Raw genomic sequence first — 21336 nt, 5'->3', positions numbered from 1 at the left:
TAAAAAACTTGTTTTTGCTCGTTTATTTAAGATACAAGCTAAATTCAAGCTCAAATTTATGTGCAATTATTAACAAGTTAAGTTTAAACATAATTGTAGGGGCAAAGACTCCAAAATCATGTAATGGGCTTTGGGCCATACCCGAGACAGTTAGTAAAGTCCGAGGAGAGGAAATGGTTGCTAAAGGGATTTCCAACTTAGCTCTCATAGGCAAGGAACATCCGGAGGACGATCCGAGGAGGAAAGCCTCCTCGGACGTGATGAATGTAGCTCAAATATGCACTCTGGCAATCAGAAGGACCCCCCAATAGGCATTAGCAATAGGGATGTGCCTCACAAACCCGCGGGGAAGAAGGAAACACAAAATATCCAAGGAGAGGCTGCTATTACCGCATTAAATGCGTTACAGCTAATTTTCTGGCCGCATTTATGTGAAGAGGACCTGTAAACAGTGCTGCCTTAGCCACCACAACTCACAGAAGGTTGAAGAGTGATGTCCGATAGGACAAGCACTCAAGTAGGGATCCAGATGATTAACAAGTGTAAGACCACGATGGCTTTAAGAAGGCTATATAATATAAGGAGTCCCCATGAGTGGAGGGGACGAAAAAAAAGAAAGAGAATACTATAGCAATCTAAATTGCCATAATACTTAAACGGTGATCAATATATATTCATTTTACCTCCTTGGACTGAACATCTATGGATGTCAACGTGTCTTACTTGTGTTTAATCGTTGTATAGCCCAATACCAGCCGTTGTCCAACTTGCTAGGACCTAGTTCTATGACCCATTCTCTACAAATTTATTGTTTCTGGGCCCCTTGGACCAAGACCCCATACTACTTGGGCTTGGGCCCCAAATCGTGACCCTACAATAATAATATGTTCGTGAATAAACTTGTTAGACCTATAGTTAACTAATTAAATTTATCATTTTTTTAATAGTTTAAACATTTGAGATAATCATTAATTTAACATGATATAAGAATATATTGTCTTCGGTTCAATTCTTAGCTATGTACTCTACCTCCCACAAAAGCTTAAGATTTGGGATAATTGACAATATAATAAGCATTGTGATTTTTCCCTACAATCTCTTCGTCACCACAAATTTAACAATCCATGTTTGATGGGAGTCCCATCATGGGACATGTTTTTTGCTATGATAGCTTTTCTGCCCCTCTTTGGACCCTTTTCTACTATGATAATTGATAGGACACGTTTATTACTAGGATGATAGGAGTAGTGGAGTACAGGTTGGATGGTTTCTCACTTTTTTTTTATAGGAGTACAGCCCACAGTTTTTTTTTTTTGCTGAATAAGTATTGTCATGCCCTAAACCCAGAAGGGTCCAAAGCATGAGAGAAGAACCATTAAGAGCGAGTACGTAGGAGATTTTTTTTTTTTTCCTCAACACATGCTAAGGATAAATAACCATACTAAAATCTCCATATTACAAGTCAGAGCTCTATAACACATTTACAAACAATAACTCAATTCATGTGCCCCAAATAATACATGAATATATTTCAAAACTCCAAAGGGATAACACAAAACCACAATTCCTTCTAGAATACACAACATCAATATTGGAGTTAGGCCTACAATGCCTAAAGCTAACAAACCTCAAGTATCTAACCTCCAATAGAAATAGCTATGGCCTCGAATAATTTAGTAAACTGAGTAGCAACAATTTATGGCACAAATCTCCCACTTAGCATAGTACTCCAGTCATCACTAATAACTAAGCTCCGTGCTCGACGTATAGCTAATTTATCTGTAAAACTGTTGGAGAGTAGAATGAGCTAAAACCCAATAAGTAGCATAATTAATGGGGGGGTGGGGGAATGCAAGTCTCATGATTATAAACAATTTGCAAAACATGTTTTAGTTTGGGAAATTGCTAACTGAATACTGCAAGATCATTTTTTGTAATAATGTAACAAGAATGATTAAATGATGAAACATAAAGTTTCTCAAAATAATACCATGAAACTATATATTATAATCTGGGAGCACTAACAATATAATTTCCAAAACCATAAAATCTAACATACGGTAATTTCATCACAAATCTACCATACTACCACATAGACCGGTCAGGAGATCCACCCATTCACAACTGGCATGATACTGTCCTCTCTAGTATGCAGGCTCTTGGCCCCATGGACAGCAGCCTCACCCATACCCTCAAGGTTTTTCTCTCCCCCCATGGGCAGCAGAGAGAACGCGTCAAATAGGATCTTTCTTGCATGTGGTCTCTTGGCCCATGGGCAGCAGCCTTACCCACACACAATCAAGAAACCTCTTCCTCCCATGGGCAGCAGGGAAGAATGCATCATCCAAAGTGAAAGGGCACTGGCCTAGATTTGATTCCACTGTCACAAAGACTACGGAAACCAAATCGGGTGATCATCGGGAAATCACACATGGCATAGTGTCAAAACCACATAAAGCTCACAGGTATACATTTCCTTTCAAATACATAGTTTATAATCAGATAGTTTCAGAAAAATCTTAAATAATCTAACTTCCACAAAGTTTGTAAGGTTTTCAACTTCATTCTTGTCAAAAGATTTTCTAACAGTTTCCCACATAACAAGACAAGATAAGCATCTTTAAATTTTCTAATATATCATAAAATCCATGATTTCCTTATCAAAGATTAAACAAAAGATGCTCATTTTTTTCATATCAACAATTCATGCATTTCCCCAAATGCAATACCAAATATGATGCATTTCCATATATAATCATATATATATATATATATATATTAAGGTTACGACACAATAGTTTTTAGGAAAATATAGTTTCCATAGGTAGTTTCCAAAAGCGTGTCTAACCAAAAAACATTTATATAACATGATTATTTTTCAAAATCACATTAAAGAGCTACTTACCTTGGAAGGCCAACCAATTTTACCTCAACTGGGCACCACAAAATCAACTAATCCAGTCACTAGGTCCATCACCAAGAATATCAGAACCTAGAAACAAAATGATCAAACCTATCAATAACAAGGTCTTTCACAAAGTACCATCACACTTCTCTCCATAAATTGTAACAATACCCTAAAATCAAACCAAAGGACCTAAAGTCTAGCTTGCCCATCCTAAGACAAGTACCCTTCCCAAGCAGGAACCAAACAAGCATCCAAGGAACTCATAGTGCTGACACAACCAAAACATTTTAAATTCACTACTGCAAAAAGTGCATCATAAGATAATATAACATATTCATGAATCTCTTTGAGTGCTAAACAATATATTTAAGCCAAGATAAGATCAACCGAGGTTTGGGATTAATTCCACAATTTCTCAGCATTTTAGTCTTGCTTTCAGATTCAGTACATAACAGGGCAGCCATTTGTAAAAATTGTTTGGTCAATGAAGAGTTATCCGATTAATTCAAAATTTTAAGGGAACATTCCCTTACATGTATACAATGTACCACAGAAAATTCAGCCCAAAATTTTGTTTCTGTAATTTATTAAAAATCATGCATTGCAGCTGACTCAAATCTGTCATGACAGCTTTAGAAAATTGCTATAGTTGTAAGACTAGCCCAAATTATTTGAGAATTTACTCACATTAAAACCACCAGATTTAAAGCATACTAAAAACAAGGAATCAAACCCAAAAATCTCATATAAACAACTTATCAAACACTTGGTATGCAAAAGCACATGCTCACACTTAACTTGCATAAATTCTTAGTTATCACTCCACTCACACCCACATTTGCCAAAGTCATCTAAAATGCAAAGAACACACTTCCAAAAATCAACCCAAACTCCCACAAAATCAATCCATACGATTTGCTCAAGGAAACCCAAGTTTTTAACCACGAAGAAACCCCAAATGATCATCATTTGTAAAGCCCTTAACCAATTAACAAATAAATCCACCAAATCAAAAACCCATGTACTCAATCACATGTATACCACTCATATAGCTTAGATTAGAAAGAAATCTTAGAAAAACTTGAAAAGCTACCAAACAATTAAGAGTTTTACCTTTAAAGCTTTGAGAGAATGGAGCGTATGGGGTTTCTAATGGGGTTCTCCGGTGAAATCTGCCAAAAGTGGTGGTGGATGGCTGGTTTACCGGTGAGGGAGTGAGAGAAATAGAGGGAGCTAGAGTGTTTATGTGTGTGGGCTTTGGTGGCTGAGTGAGATAGGAAAATAGAGAAATAGAGAGAAGTGGCAGTCGGTCAAGAGGGAGAGAGATATCAACGTGAAGATGAGGAAGAAAAGGGGGCTGACTTAAATTGAAAGGCTTAATTACCAATTTTCCCCAAAAATATCTTGTGAGTAAATTACCAATTTGCCCCTCAAGCTTCCTCCAAATTACACTTAACAACTGGGGTGTTACAAGTATAGCCCACAATTATAACTTACACGGTTTCTCACTTTTTTTTTTCTTTTTTATCTGACACTTTATCTATTATTATAAATTATTATTTATGTTATTATTTAAGTGGCTTTCTTTGTTTGGATTCCTCATTTTGTAGTTCAAAAATGCCCCTACAGCCCTATGTTTAAATAGAGTCAAAACCAAAGGACAATCTAGTAAAAATGCAACTCTAACTCCCACTAAAACATTGTCTAAAAAATAGGACCACTCTCTTAATTTTTAATTTGATTTATTCACTTATAAATTAGATTTTTAAAATAAAAATTACATATATATATATATATAAAATAATTAAATACAGTTTTTTTTTCTACAAAATAGGACCACTAAAAAAAAAAGTCTCATTGCACGCGTGCAGCACGTGTGATGAGGCTAGTATCAATTAATAATTTGATGTGTATCATATCAACTCATTTTTATTATAGTGATACTAATTTATTAAATCATGTATTAAATTAATTTTTATTTGTGCAGGTTTAGACTTTAAAGTGGTCACGACTTTAAAAAAATTGCAATAACTAGGTTCTATTGCTCTAGATAATCATTAATTTAACATGATATCAGAATATGAGATCTTCGGTTCAATTCTTAGCTATATACTCTACCTCCCACAAAAGCTTAAGATTTGGGATAATTGACAATATAAGAGCATCTCCAACCGGTTTTGTCATCCCATCTTCTCCCTTCATCACTATTCTCCGTCTCTCTGTTTTTCCCTCTCTCATCCACTCACCACCAACCCAAACCCAGAACAACCACCCACCAATACACGCCTACAACTTGAAAAAAGTCTTGATTTTTTTTTTTTTTTCTCTTCACTGCCAATTTAGCCATACTCCAAAGAAAGAAAGAGAAGAGATAAAATTCAGCCACCATCCATATCAAACCCATACCCAATTTAGCCATACCCACCTCTTCCTTTAGCCATCGGTCACAACAAGAAAAAAAAAAAAAAAAAAAAAAAAAAAAAAAAAGCCCAAATCGCAATCCAGAAGAACTAGACCTCTTCCTTTAAGCATCGGTCACAATTGAAAAAAAAAAAAAAAAACAAAACAAAACCCAGATCGCAACCCAGAAGAACTGGATCGCAAGCCACTTTGGCGGCGTTTTTTTACACCACAAACTCCACTTTAGCGCCTGCAAACTCGCGTTCATCGCTTTCCTCCCATTCACCATGTTGTTCATTGTCAAGCTATCCAACGGCATCATCACGGAGAGATTGGCTCGTGTCACGGAGAGATCGGCTTGTGTCGCTACAAGCACCGACGATTTGCACTGACTCAACGGCGGTCACGGACTGAAATCCACGACGTCTGGGTTTTGGACCTTGCATCGGAGACGGACCGAAAGTGTGATAGAGAAGAGGGAGAAAGAGAGGAAAGTGTGAGAGAGATGAGAGAGAAAAAGGAGGAATAAAATATTAACATTATTTTTGGCATAGTGCTACAGAGTCATCTTACATGTAAGATGGCACTGTAGCACTATGCCAAAAAATTTTACACTTTCCCACTTTTAGCCTTCCAGCTGTTGAGCACATTTTGGGCCTAAATGCCAAATGTACCTTACATTTGGCATTTGGCCCTCCAATTGCGGATGCTCTACTAAGGATTGTGATTTTTCCCTACAATCTCTTCGTCACCACAAATGTAACAATCCATGTTTGATGGGAGTCCCATCATGGGGCACGTTTTCTTCTATGATAGCTTTTCTGCCCCTCTTTGGACCCTTTTTTGCTATGATAATTGATAGGACACATTTTTTGCTAGGATGATAGGAGTAGTGGAGTACAGGTCGGATGGTTTCTCACTTTTTTTTGTAGGAGTACGGACCACAGTTTTTTTTTTTTTTTTTTTGATGAATAAGTACAGCCCATAGTTATAACTTACACGGTTTCTCACTTTATTTTTTCTTGTTTTTTATATGACACTTAATCAATTATTATAAATTATTATCTATACTATTATTTAATGGGCTTTCTCTGTTTGGATTCCTCATTTTGTAGTTCAAAAATGCCCCTACAGCCCTATGTTTAAGTAGAGACAAAACTAAAGGACAATCCAGTAAAAATGCAACTTTAACTCACACTAAAACATTACCTAAAAAATAGGACCACTCTCCTATTAATTTCCAAATTGATTTATTCACTTACAAATTAGATTTTTAAAATATAAATTATATATATAAAAAATAATTAAATATAGTTTTTTTTTCCTACAAAATAGGACCACTAAAAAAAAAAGCCACATTGCATGCGTGAAGCGCATGTGATGAGGCTAGTATCAATTAATAATTTGATGTGTATCATAACAACTCATTTGTATTATAGTGATACTAATTTATTAAACCATGTATTCAATTAATTTTTATTTGTGCAGGTTTAGACTTTAAAATGGTCATGGCATTAGAAAAATTGCAATAACTAGGTTCTACTGTTCTAGATAATCATTAATTTAACATGGTATCAGAATATGAGATCTTGGTTCGATTCTTAGCTATATACTCTACCTCCCACAAAAGCTTAAGATTTGGGATAATTGACAATATAAGAGAATCTCCAACCGGTTTTGTCATCCCATCCTATTTTACCATCACAAAAAGCTACTTTATCAATTATACCATATCATTTTACAATTCACCTAGCATCCCATATTTTATTTTTTTCATACTACATATTAAAATAATATAAATTACACAATAAAATAGTTTAAAAAATCTCTCTCTCTTCTCTCTTCGTCTCTTTGTTTTTCCCTCTCTTAACCACCCACCACCAACCCAAACCTAGAACAATCACCCTCCAATACACGCTTGCAACTTGAAAAAAGTCTTGATCTTTTTTTTTTTCTCTTCACTACCAATTCAACCATACTCACAAAGAAAGAAAGAGCAGAGATAAAATTCAGCCACCATCCATATCAAACCCATACCCAATTCAACCATACCCACCTCTTCCTTTAGCCATCGGTCACGACAGGAAAAAAAACACACACACACACACACACACACACACAGAACCCAGATCACAACCCGGAAGAACTGGATTGCAACCCACTTTGGTGGCGCTTTTTGACACTAGACTCTCCACTTCAGTGCCTGCAAACTTGCGTTCATCGCTTTCCTCCTATTCACCGCGTTGGTCATCATCACGCTATCCAATGGCATCATCACAGAGAGATCGGCTCCTGTCACTCCGAGCACCGATGATTTGCACAGACTCAATGGCAGTGACGGATTGAAATCCACGATGTTTGGGTTTTGAACCTTGCATCGGAGACGGACCAAAAGTGTGATAGAGAAGAGGGAGAAAGAGATGAAAGTGTGAGAGACGAGAAAGACAGAGAGAGAGATGAGAGTGAAAAAAGGTGGAATAAAATATCAATATTATTTTTTGCATAGTGCTACAGTGTCATCTTACATGTAAGATGGCATTGTAGCACTATGCCAAAAAAATTTATAGTTTCCCAATTTTAGCCTTCCAGCTGCTGAGCACATTTTGGGCCTAAATGCCAAATGTACCTTACATTTGGCATTTGGCCCTCCAACTGCAGATGCTCTAATAAGGATTGTGATTTATCCCTACAATCTCTTCGTCACCACAAATGTAACAATCCATGTTTGATGGGAGTCCCATCATGGGACACGTTTTTTGCCATGATAGCTTTTCTGCCCCTCTTTGGACCCTTTTCTGCTATGATAATTGATAGGACATGTTTTTTGCTAGGATGATAGGAGTAGTGGAGTACAGGTTGGATGGTTTCTCACTTTTTCTTTTGATAGGAGTACAGCCCTCAGTTATAACTTACATGGTTTCTCACTTTTTTTATTTTTATTTGACACTTTATCTATTATTATAAATTATTATCTATATTATTATTTAAGGGGTTTTCTCTATTTGGATTCCTCATTTTATAGTTCAAAAATGCCCCTACAGCCCTAAGTTTAAGTAGAGACAAAACTAAAGGATAATCCAGTAAAAATGCAACTCTAACTCCCACTAAAAAATTGCCTAAAAAATAAGACCATTCTCCTATTAATTTTCAACTTGATTTATTGATTTATAAATTAGATTTTTAAAATAAAAATTATATATATATATATAATAATTAAATACAATTTTTTTTTTCTACAAATTACGACCACTAAAAAAAAAGCCTCATTGCACACGCGAAGCACGTGTGATGAGGCAAGTATCAATTAATAATTTGATGTGTATCATATCAACTCATTTGTATTATAGTGATACTAATTTATTAAACCATGTATTAAATTAATTTTTATTTGTGTAGGTTTAGACTTTAAAGTGGTCATGGCTTTAGAAAAATTGCAGTAACCAGATTCTATTGTTCTAGATAATCATTAATTTAACATGGAATCAGAATATGAGATCTTTGGTTCAATTCTTAGCTATATACTCTACCTCCCACAAAAGCTTAAGATTTGGGATAATTGACAATATAAATAAGGATTGTGATTTTGCCCTACAATCTCTTCGTCACCACAAATGTAACAATCCATGTTTGATGGGAGTCCTATCATGGGACACGTTTTTTTGCTATGATAGCTTTTCTGCCCCTCTTTGGACCCTTTTCTACTATGATAATTGATAGGACACGCTTTTTGCTAGGAGGATAGGAGTAGTGGAGTATAGGCCGGATGGTTTCTCACTTTTTTTTGATAGGAGTACAGCCCATTGTTAGGGTTTTTTTTTTTTTTTTTTTTTTTTTTGTGTTGAATAGTATAGCCCACAGTTATAATTTACACAGTTTCTCACTTTCTTTTTTTCTTTTTTGTTTTTTATCTGACACTTTATCTATTATTATAAATTATTATCTACACTATTATTTAAGGAGCTTTCTCTGTTTGGATTCCTCATTTTGTAGTTCAAAAATGCCCGTACAACCCTATGTTTAAGTAGTGACAAAACTAAAGGACAATCCAATAAAAATGCAACTCTAACTCTCACTAAAACATTGCCTAAAAAATGGTACCACTCTCCTATTAATTTTCAAATTGATTTATTCACTTATAAATTAGATTTTAAAATAAAAATTATATATATATATATATATATAAATAAATTAAATACAGTTTTTTTTTTCTACAAAATAGGACCACTAAAAAAAAAAAGCTTCATTGCACACGCGAAGCGCGTGTGATGTGGCTAGTATCAATTAATAATTTGATGTGTATCATATCAACTCATTTGTATTATAGTGATACTAATTTATTAAACCATGTATTAAATTAATTTTTATTTGTTTAGGTTTAGACTTTAAAGTGGTCACGGCTTTAGAAAAATTGCAATAACCAGATTCTATTGTTCTAGATAATCATTAATTTAACATGGTTTCAGAATATGAGATCTTCGGTTCAATTCTTAGCTATATACTCTACCTCCCACAAAAGCTTAAGATTTGGGATAATTGACAATATAAGGGCATCTCCAACCGGTTTTGTCATCTCATCCTATTTTACCATCTCAAAAAGTTATTTTATCAATTATACCATACTAATTTACAATTCACCCAACATCCCATATTTTATTTTTTTCATACTACATATTAAAATAATATAAATTACACAATAATATAGTATAAAAAATCTCTCTCTCTTCTCTTTTCATCTCTGTACTCCGTCTCTCTGTTTTTCCCTCTCTCATTTACCCACCACCAACCTAAACCCAGAATAACCACCCACCAATACACATCGGCAACTTGAAAAAAATCTTGATTTTTTTTTTTTTCTCTTCACTGCCAATTCAGCCATACTTACAAAGAAAGCAAGAGCAAAGATAAAATCTAGCCACCATCCATATCAAACCCATACCCAATTCAGCACCACCCGCCTCTTCCTTTAGCCATCGGTCACAATAGAAAAAAAAAAAAAAAAAAAAAAAAAAAAAAAAAAAAAAAGGAACCTAGATCGCAACCCAGAAGAACCAGACTCTTCCTTTAGGCATTGGTCACAATAGAGAGAGAGAGAGAGAGAGAGAGAGAGAAGAAAAAAAAAAAAAAACCCAAATCGCAACCCCGTAGAACCGGATCGCAACCCACTTTGGCGGCGCTTTTTGACACCAAACTCTCCACTTCAGCGCCTGCAAACTCGTGTTCATCGCTTTCCTCCTATTCACCAAGTTTTTCATCATCACGCTATCCAATGGCATCATCACGGAGAGATCGGCTCCTGTCGCTCCGAGCACTGGCGATCTGCACGGACTCAACGACAGTGACGGACCGAAATTCTCAATGTCTGGGTTTTGGACCTTGCATTAGAGATGGACTGAAAGTGTGATAGGGAAGAGGGAGAAAGAGAGGAAAGTGTGAGAGACAGAGAATGACACAGAGAGATAGAGATGAGAGATGAGAGAGAAAAAAGGAGGAATAAAATATTAACATTATTTTTGGCATAGTGCTATAGTGTCATCTTACATGTAAGATGGCACTGTAGCACTATGCCAAAAAAATTTATACTTTCCCACTTTTAGCCTTCCAGCTGATGAGCACATTTTGGGCGTAAATGCCAAATGTACCTTACATTTGGCATTTGGCCCTCCAATTGCGGATGCTCTATTAAGGATTGTGATTTTTCCCTACAATCTCTTCGTCACCACAAATGTAACAATCCATGTTTGATGGGAGTCCCATCATGGGACACGTTTTTTGCTATGATAGCTTTTTTGCCCCTCTTTGGACCCTTTTCTGCTATGATAATTGATAGGAAACGTTTTTTGCTAGGATGATAGGAGTAGTGGAGTACAGGCTGGATAGTTTCTCACTTTTTTTTATAGAAGTACTTGTGTGCTGTCGCAGGCAACCAAAAATAAAACCTATACTCTTAAAAATTATATGTAGTAGTTCAAGTAAAGATCGTTCCCATACAGAGTATCTATTCTAATTTTATGCTACGTGAACAAGGATTGGGGGGGGGGGGGGGGTTTGAGTATAATGAAAACAATTTTAAGAAAAACAACTAAGGAACAATTCAAATTTAAGTGTCAAAATCAATCAAGAAAACAAACCTTGGTCCAAGTCAACATCCACCATCAGAATTTTACAACTAATCATCGATGCAAGTATATATTAATTCACACTTTGAATATTCACCACTGGAACTATTTTCCTATCTCTCCTTATTCGCAGTTAATTAGAAAACAATCGATCTAATTAACCCTAACTACTAAACAACCCAAGACAAGCACTAAAGATTTAATTTAGTAGCAGCCTTAAGAACTAGAGAGATCGATGAAGCTAAACAACACAAACACAAGCAGTTGCATTTAGTTTAGTCGAGCATTCTTCCTAAGATCTAATAATTTCTAACGCAGCAAATCATTAAATCTTGGTTGCTTCACAAATTAGAGAGATCAAACAAATACGAATTTGATATCTAACCTAGCAGTAGATTGAAACGAATAATAAACTATTAGGCCTCCTAGTAATTAAACGAGACAATCATGAAAATAGGCACAGAAGAACATCCGATATTCAAAGCATATATTGAACAATAAAAACAAATTAGATCTCACAGTTTTATTGATTCTGAGTTTTTAGTTTCCTTCTACCAAGTATAAAAGTTTTAGCCACGCAGAGCCATGACAGAAAACTCAAAGGAGAAAATTAGAGAAGAGGGGAGAGAGAGGCGTGTGTGTGTGTGCAATCTGATTTCTCCTCCCCCTTTTACACGTTAATTCCCCCTTTCCCAAGCCTACAAAATCTCCTAAAAATATTCTAAATAATAATATCCAAATCTGACTAATTAAGGAAAAATATTAAAAATAAAACAAAGTCCTAATATAACTAGGAAAGTGGTGTTTTTCAGCAGGAATTTTTGTGCATAAGATCTGGAAGCTTCCAAAAATAAACCGCATCAGATCCGTGTATTAAAATTGCAGGCAAAGGAACATTCCAAAACGCCAACAGTGTAGGTGCAGCAAATTCAAGCCTGATTTCGACCTTGATGAATCCCGTATCTCTCAAAACTCAAAACACGAAAGTTGTAGAGCTTTGTCTTGCCATTCCATCGCATCTTGAATTATCTCAATCGGAGCACGGATGAGAGAGTTATGCTCATATTATGAAGCGATGTCAAAACTGTCCAGAATCGCCCAATTAGCTATGTTTTGCACTTAATGCCTCCATTTGCATCCTAAATCAAAATATAAGAATGATGAGTATATTTAGGCACCAAATAAATATAAAAGACTAAACATTAAGGGAGAAAAATATGACATTTTGCATTCTCGTCAAGTACAGCCCACAGTTTTTTTTTTTTTTTTTTTTTTTTGCTGAATAATTATAGCCCAACAGTTATGACTAACACATTTCTCACCTTTTTTCCTTTTTTTTTTTTTTTTATCTGACACTTTATTTATTATTATAAATTATTATCTATACTATTATTTAAGGGGCTTTCTCTGTTTGGATCCTCATTTTGTAGTTCAAAAAGGCCTCTACAGCCCTATGTTTAAGTAGAGACAAAACTAAAGGATAATCCAGTAAAAATGCAACTCTAACTCCCACTAAAACATTGTCTAAAAAATAGGACCACTTTCTTATTAATTTTCAAATTGATTTATTCATTTATAAATTAGATTTTTAAAATAAAAATTATATATATAAAATAATTAAATACAGTTTTTTTCTACAAAATAGGACCACTAAAAAAAAAAAGCCTCATTGCACGCGCGAAGCGCTTGTGAAGAAGCTAGTATCAATTAATAATTTGATGTGTATCATATCAACTCATTTGTATTATAGTGATACTAATTTATTAGACCATGTATTAAATTAATTTTATTTGTGCAGATTTAGACTTTAAAGTGGTCACGACTTTAGAAAAATTGCAGTAACCAGATTCTATTGTTCTATACTTCAAATTTTATTTTTAACTAAATTATCATTTTTAATTATAAATTGTGTTTTATTTATCTATAAATATTTTCTCATTATAAATGTCTACTAAAAAATATTTATCTGAATATGAAAAACTTCTAAAACAGAGAAAAAATGAAAAACAACTTGAATCTCAAAAAGGATCTATGGATAAATTTGTTAATAATATATATATTATTTGATTAATATTTAATTATAAAAAAATCTCACTTAAAATTTTCGCCTAAGACCCCAAAAGTTGTTAAGCCGGCCTTGTATCACAGTATTTTCTTGCATTTCTCATTTGCTATATACAGTGGCGGAGCCAGGAATTTAGGTCAGGAGGGGCAAGATTAAAAGACAAGATTAAAATTTAAAAATTAATCTAAAAAAATTAATTAATATTAATTACAAAATAAATAAACTACTATATGATAATGTAATTGTCATATAGAATCTAACATAAAATGTAAACTTTAATTTATTTTTTTATACCTAGCTTATTTTACTCAATTGCTCTCAACGATTTTTCATATTTTGAAACCGCCGCATGACTTCACACTCAATAGTCTTTAATATATCTTTCTCAATATATGTGACTAAGCAATCATTCATCCACTGATCTCCTATTATACTTGATTGCGTAATCGATTTTTAATTATGTTCATTGCTGAAAAAGCTCTTTCAATAATAGCTGTTGCAACTAGTAAGATTAATGCTAAGTTACTAATGAGTAAATTAATGGATATGAAATATCTGTCTCTACTTTTTTAATCATTACCAAGTGGGACCCATGATTTTATATGATAGTTTTTTTTTTTTTTTTTTGGCTGAGTAATTTATTATTGTGAGGATGGAACCCCTAGTTAGCGGACACATAAGGTTGCAGATACCACTTAGGTAACTAGGCCCGGTGGTGTTTTATATGATAGTTGTACTTTTTGTTTTTAAAAGTCCATCAAGCCAGTATGTAGTGTGTTCAGGCTCCTATCCTATTCAATGTAGAGATTTTTTTTTTTTTTTTAATCATTACTAAATGGAACCCATTGATTTTATAAATTAGAATTATAGTAGGAGGAGAAGTCCACTTAGAAAAGGTCTGGTGAATTGATAATTTTTTTTTTTGTCTTTTGTGTCAAGGGGGGCAAATAGGGCATTTTAGGTCATTAAATATTATTAGTAAAAAAATTTGAAATTTCAGAGGGGGCACGTGCCCCCCCCCCCCCCCCCCCCATATAACATATGCCATTCGAGGTTTCTTACCACAGAAAAAAAAGCAGAAAAAACTCAGCCCAATGACTTCGCTCTTTCACTTAATGTTTTCTTCCTCTCTCTCTCTGTAAGCCCTCGCACTCATCTCAATCTCATACTCACTTTGTGTGACATTTTCTTATTCTAATGATGATTATATGATTTAAAAACTTTACAAACTTATATCACCGATCACAAAAAAAAAAAAAAAAAAAAAGGAGTAATGCTGTAGAGTTCACAAACAACCAATTACGTTAATGCCTTATACACTCTATATGTTAAAATTTGTAGTACTTTTATTATTTTTCAAAATATAATTAAAATATTCTATATGTTAAAATTTGTAGTACTTTTATTATTTTTCAAAATATAATTAAAATATTTTACAAGTTTGAACAAATTTTATCTACAAACAAATAACTGAAAATGGAAAATCTTTTTTTGAAAAATATTTTTCTTTAAAACAAGGGAAGCATTACCTTACTCATGCAAAATAATAATAATAATAATAATAATAATAATAATAATAATAATAATAATAATTGATGGGGTAAGAAATCGTCAAACATTGGGCCTGACGACCTCGGACTCATGGGCCAGTATTAAACATGGGCCGAGGACTTAGCATCATTTAAAATATTTGTATACACGTTTAGGATCCGAGGAAACCCTAGGAAAATCAGGACATTCACATAAAAGAGAATTCTAGAAAATCCGCCCTACAAGGAAATACTTGTCCATCATGCCTAGGATTGTTAGAAGTAGAGTCCCATATGGAAAGGACTTGGACTCCAAGAAGGAAAAGCCGACTCTCCACTACTATAAAAAGCCCTGATACCCTCGCGAACAAAGGAACGTATAATTTACCCTCTCTAGCACTCTAGAGTTGTAAGAAGAATTCTAACTTGACCTTCGGAGAGAGTTTGGACGGCACCACACCGGTGCTCTCAAAAGGTTTTCTTTCGATTGTTCTTGTTATGCAGGTTCGCTTTGAATCGCGAGTACGGTGTGACTTATTGGTGATATTTTCGGCATCATCAATAATAATAATAATAATGTAATGGACTGAACATTTTACTTTCTTATTCTCACTCTCCCTCACCAAATGTTTTCGTATAATTTGTGTCAATGCAGATTTGGTCCACCTCTACTTCTGCCGGTGAACACCCACTCGCCTGGAAATCCTATCTGATTCGTTATTGGAACAAAGAGGTCCGAAACACCACCAATGCCATTCCAAACTTTCTCCTATCGAAGGCATCCCCATTAAGCGCGGCCGACTCAGCGAGTTTCTCCAAACTCGCTGCTCAGAATTCTCTCTCCTTTCACCTTCCAGCATTCTGCGCTTCCGCCAACCTTCTATGTTTCCCCGATTTAGCGTCAAACATCACCACAAGTTACAGACAGGATGCGAATAAGTTTTACAAATATATTAATGACCAAGGAAGCACTGCCACTGGTGACTCAGTAAAAAAAAGGGTTGAGCTAGGTAAATACTTTAGGGTGTCGATGTTGAAGAAAGGAGAGGTCATTGCAATGCCGGAGATAAAAGATAATATGCCCAAAAGATCATTTTTGCCACGGACTATATTGTCAAAATTACCACTTTCGACCTTGGAGCTGAAGAAGTTTTTCCGTGTGGAAGATAATTCCACTATGGAGGCTATAATAGTGAAGTCATTGAGTGAGTGCGAGAGGGCTCCAAGCCAGAGCGAGACCAAGCGGTGCGTGGGTTCGGCTGAGGACATGATTGACTTCGCAGTCTTAGTCTTGGGTCAAAACGCGGCCGTTCGATCAACAGAGAATGCAAACGGGTCAAAGCAGAATATAATGATAGGATCGGTCAAAGAGATCAACAGCGGTAAAGAGATGCAACAAGCAGTCTCTTGTCATCAGAGCTTGTTCCCGTACCTGCTCTATTATTGCCATTCGTTCCCACAAGTTCAGGTCTACGAAGTAGATATGCTCGATTTGAATTCTAAGGCTAAGATCAATCATGGTGTTGCTATCTGTCACATGAACACGTCGGATTGGAGCCCAAGTCATGAAGCTTTCTCGGCTCTTGGGTCGGGTCCAGGTCGGATCGAGGTTTGTCACTGGTTTTTCATGAATGATTTGATCTGGACAGTTGCAAACTAGTTATTAGATGCCTAGGTGCAGGGACGGACCCAGGTGAGGGCCTAAAGGGCCTGGGCCTCCTGGGCCCAAAAAAAAATTTAGTATAAGTTCTTAATTCTTAGTGATAGTCTCTGTTTGAACTTTCTTACTCTTTGTTGGTGACTCTGTGTTGGCAGTATAAGTTTTCTGTAAGTTGCTTTAGTTTGCTGTAACAAGTTGCTTAAGTTTGCTGTAAGTTGTTTAAGTTTGCTGTAATAAGTTGCTTAAGTTTGTTGTAAGTGTGCTGTAAGTTGTTTCCAGATAACTTGTAGTTACCAAAGAAACACTGTACTGCAAGAGCACACCACTAATAAATTGTTGAATATTTTCCAACGAAAGATGTAGCTTATTGTTTACCTTGCTCTGTCTTTTATAATCCAAATGGGGTTGTGGGACAAAATACATTCACTGTTGGTGGATTTAGAAATTTGATGTTATACATTAAAAAAGATATAGTTTCAACATTTAGTTTGGATTCAATCATAAATGATTTTGAAGATTTGAAAGAGCGTCAAGTTCCCTTTTCATAGATGATTGTATTAAGAAACAATAACAATAATGTTTCATATCTTTTATTTTTGTTGGTAGTGATTGTATCTTAATATATTAAGAAACAATAATTTTTGAGTATTTGTCTTGGTTGATAGTTTATTAATACTATATGGATGCGTATTTGAAAATTTTTTTTTCCGCTTATCTCCGACAGCCCCCCCCCCCCCAATATCCCGCCTAGGTGGCTAGATAGCAAGTTGAAGTTAATTTATTTTTAAAGCCACTAGTCACAGATCTATGCAATAATTTGTAATAAAATAATTATTTTGCAATTGTAGAATAATATTTAATTTTTTTTTCTAAAATTTGTTAAAAATAATTTCTTTTCTCTAAAAATTAAACAAAATTTTAAATTATTTCATCTTTCTATCTCTTCCAATATATTATTCTATTATTTTGGGTGTGTTTGAGATCTAAGAAAATTATAGTATTAAATGCTTAAATCTCCAAAATCAAGTAAAAAAAATATATTATACTCATTTTATAATGCTTCTTGTCCCCCTTATGATTAGTCATTATTCAAAATTAAACTTTTCAAAATTAAATCCATTCATTCATCTCTCTGTCTACAGTTTCAACAATTAGTCAAAATAAAATTTTTACATTCACATTAGATGGTAAAGAACAAGAAAAATACCTATTTATAACTATTATGAATGGGAAAGGATTAACATATTTTATAACTTTATATTAGATGGTTGATAGGGAGGGATCATATGTGACTCACTTAATTTTTTTAGTTTTTATTTTTTTAAAATTCTAAAGTGGTGCTTAGTCAATTTAGAGGGAAGGAAAAAATTAAGGTAATAGGTAGTAGTCCCTTGTTGACCATGACATTATTAAGATATGTGTAATTTGTTTATTTAACAAACACATATAAAATTATAAATGAGTCTATACTTGAATTGTTTTGTATCAAGTTTTATAGCTCACGAACTTGTTCATGAACAAATATTTTTTGCTTGGGCTTGGCTTGTTTATTAAATAAGGCTAAAACTAAGGCTCTAGTTTGGCTTATTTATAAACACTAGTTTGAGGGACACATGCAAAGCACGTGCTAGCCATTATAAAGATTAACAATTAAGATAAGACTCAGAATTCATTTATAACACAAATTAAAAATACAATCATTTGAGCTTTGAAGTGTTTAGAAATTGCACCATTAAATAATTCATTAATTTGATTATATAAGAAAGAAAAAAAATATATAATATGACACATAATACATCACAAGCTTGAGGAAACTAAAATCAATGACAAATTGTGGTACATCATTGGAATTATATAAAGTAAAATTTTCCATTATATAATTGGAGTAAATTAATTCCGCAAAAGCTAATTCTAACGAAGAAAAAATGTGGCAAGAAAACTGAAATGAGATGAAGTAACAAAAATGAGGTACATTTGTTTGCCGTGGCTATTTATCACAGTATATAATTCAACTTTGCACTTTGCACTTTGCACATCCCCTTTCAAGAGGTATTAAGATATAATATCCGATAACTTTGGCACCAAAATACGAAAAATATTATAAGGGGCGCTAGCATCAAGTTTGAAACTAAACTTTCGCCAAGAACCTTACACTTACAAGGTAACACTCAATTATTCATACCGACTCATTTTCCTATTCTAATTAATCTCAAGAACCATAATTAGACATAAAATTCCAATAACAGTTAAGTTCAGGCTTTCAACAATGTCTTAATTGCTTAAAGATGAAACTTTTGGTAATATATAATCTTAAAAACTTTCCAAAGCTAAATCAAGATAAACCAATCACTCCAAAACTACAATCTTAAAAATATCAAGAGGTTAAAGGAAATCTTTTCAAAGATTGATAAGGAAAATTATATAATGGAGGTGCATCAAGCTCAAATACACTTAAGAAGATTAACAATTTGTCACACCATTCAAGAATAAGTATATGGTTCCTTTCAATGACTCATTTCCTCCACAATGAATCCATCTTCATTGAGATTAGTTTGAGAAACAAGCCCAAGCATCGTTGCAAACTTTAGCATGCCTTCCTCGATTTGCGTGCCAAACCTCGAAAATTTCAAAAATATTAAATTTTCACTAGGGGACCGTGGGAACATGTAGATTGACATGGTACAACTCGTTCAGGCATTGGAGCACTCAAAGTGCCTCTTTAGGTCAAATTTACCAAAATTCTCCTAGTCAAGCTTGGGTTGAGCAAAGGTCAAACTTGGTCAAAACCACCCCAAAACAAAATTTTTCACAATTTTACAACAAATCCAAGCTTGTCAGAGAGTTTTGTCAGCTTTGACCAATTTTGACCTAGAGTTTGACTCTTGGGAGCTCACGAATATCTAATTTTGATTCGACCATTGGAATGGATTAGAACCAATGTCATTGCAAATATTACTAAATTCTCTTACCAATGACTATTAATGGGTCGAAATCAGAGTTAAAACGGTTGAGATATCTTGAAAATCATATTGGTGCATCAGCTCGCTTCCTGAGTCTATAACTTTTGACCTGACCATTGGATTTTTAATTTTTCAATTTTTTTGGAAACTAGACATCAATAACTTTCCAGGGATACCAAGATCAGCTCAATCTACTTCCAGTAAGGCCTTCAAATATACGATTGAAGTTAGAACCGAGAAAAGACAAGATTGTTGATGTCAATGGTCAGCCCCTGCGCACCTTCAAGGGCCGTCGGAAGCTGAACAACCACAAAATCATTATAAACACCCCAGACCCCTAGATTTCAAAAAAAAAAAAAAAAATGAAATTGGGCATTTTGGAGCATTTTTTGGATAGATTCTCTCTCTTTCTCTCTAAATCCTCTCCAAAAAACACACAAAAACCTTTGATTCCTCACCTTTCTCATTAATCAAAAGGTGGTGTTCTTGGTCTCATCTTTCTCTCCTTGGTGTTGGTATCTTGAATTTGAGGTTTAGGGATGTAGATGTATCTTTTTAGCTACATTTAACACCCATTTAATTTCCTAACTTGCTTATTGCTTTCTAACATGTTTTCTAGCTTTTCTAGCATGTCTACTTGCTTCTAACATGTTTTATAGCTTTCCTAGCATGTCTACTTGCTTTCCAACATGTTTTATTGCTTTATTGTTGTTAGCCTAACCTTCTTCCGCTAGGATATGTCTAATTTTCATGTTTATCTGTTTCTTGCCATGTTTATATGTTTAGATCTACTAGTTTGGATGCTATGCCTAGTGCTTTTTAAATCTGTATATCTTGTTTATGCCTCTTTTGTTTTGGCTTTTGGGTAAGGTGTAGATCTTGATCTAATGGTCTAGGTCTCACTTGTTTTGATATTAGTTTTTTTTTTTTTTGGTTTATATTTTTTTCGTTGATCTTACTTTTCTTGCTCTGTTTTTTAGTGTGTTCAAAATTCAAAAACCCATAAAAATTAAAAAATCTTCAAAAAGTTTGATCGCTTGTCTTTATGTATATCACATGTGAGTTTGGCCTAGTACCTTCGTACTAATGGCGTAGTGCATTTACGAGCTTAGCTTGTTTCTATATGCACATATATCTGTGGGGAAGAAATCTTGAAAACTATGCGTGATTGTTGTAAATAGATCTTTAAGCTTGTCATGAATGATTGGTCAATTGTCTTGATGGTCTTGATACTTGCATAGACTTGTGCCTATATCTCTTCCCATGTTATTTTTTATGTTTTTGCAATTGAGCTCTCCAAATGTAAATCTCAAAGTGAAAAAGATATATTGTGCTACAAAAGCCTGTCGCACATACTAGTATTTGACTAGGAAAAAGGGAAAGCGACTTTTGTATTGAAATGTATGGTGCTCAAAAAGCCAAAGGCTAATCCTCAATGTTGAAATATTAAAAATTTTAAGCACCAATCTCAAAAAGAGATGTATTTATCCAAAAATGATCAAATGTCATGATTTATGCAGAAGCTAAATGAAAAGCTTCTAAGTTGTGTAATCAATTTGTGGGAGGTCATATATGTTCATTTCTAGAAGCTTCACTCTGGTTTAAGGACTATTTCACACTTGATACTCACCCACAACACACAAGACTTTGATTCAATGAATACTTATCTCATTTGTTGCTATCTGTCACATGAACACG

General features: G+C 34.3%; 1 protein-coding gene and 1 long non-coding RNA gene across 3 annotated transcripts; one reads left to right on the top strand and one right to left on the bottom strand.

Moving 5' to 3' along the window:
• Positions 1-1406: 1406 nt before the first annotated feature.
• Positions 1407-4230, bottom strand: LOC115987512. Of its 2 annotated transcripts, none has more exons than XR_004091112.1 (3): positions 4022-4230; positions 2906-2992; positions 1407-1787 (listed from the first exon to the last, which is right to left on the bottom strand). It is a non-coding gene; the product is annotated as an uncharacterized LOC115987512 (long non-coding RNA). The 2 variants fall into 2 exon arrangements; XR_004091113.1 differs by lacking the exon at positions 1407-1787 and adding an exon at positions 1796-2392.
• Positions 4231-14531: 10301 nt separating this feature from the next.
• Positions 14532-16858, top strand: LOC115987072 (polygalacturonase-1 non-catalytic subunit beta-like). Its single transcript, XM_031110521.1, has 2 exons — positions 14532-14627; positions 15674-16858. The coding sequence occupies exon 2, from the start codon at positions 16049-16051 to the stop codon at positions 16676-16678; it is 630 nt and encodes a 209-aa protein (XP_030966381.1). The 5' UTR covers positions 14532-14627; positions 15674-16048; the 3' UTR covers positions 16679-16858.
• The last annotated feature ends 4478 nt before the right edge of the window (positions 16859-21336 follow it).

Source organism: Quercus lobata, chromosome 4 (assembly GCF_001633185.2).
Source record: "Quercus lobata isolate SW786 chromosome 4, ValleyOak3.0 Primary Assembly, whole genome shotgun sequence".
Classification (NCBI taxonomy): domain Eukaryota; kingdom Viridiplantae; phylum Streptophyta; class Magnoliopsida; order Fagales; family Fagaceae; genus Quercus; species Quercus lobata.
This window is presented reverse-complemented; position numbering and strand designations above follow the sequence as displayed.

Bases quoted from the DNA above. Each gene is read 5' to 3' on its own strand.
- LOC115987072 (XM_031110521.1), top strand. From the start codon at position 16,049: ATGTTGAAGAAAGGAGAGGTCATTGCAATGCCGGAGATAAAAGATAAT.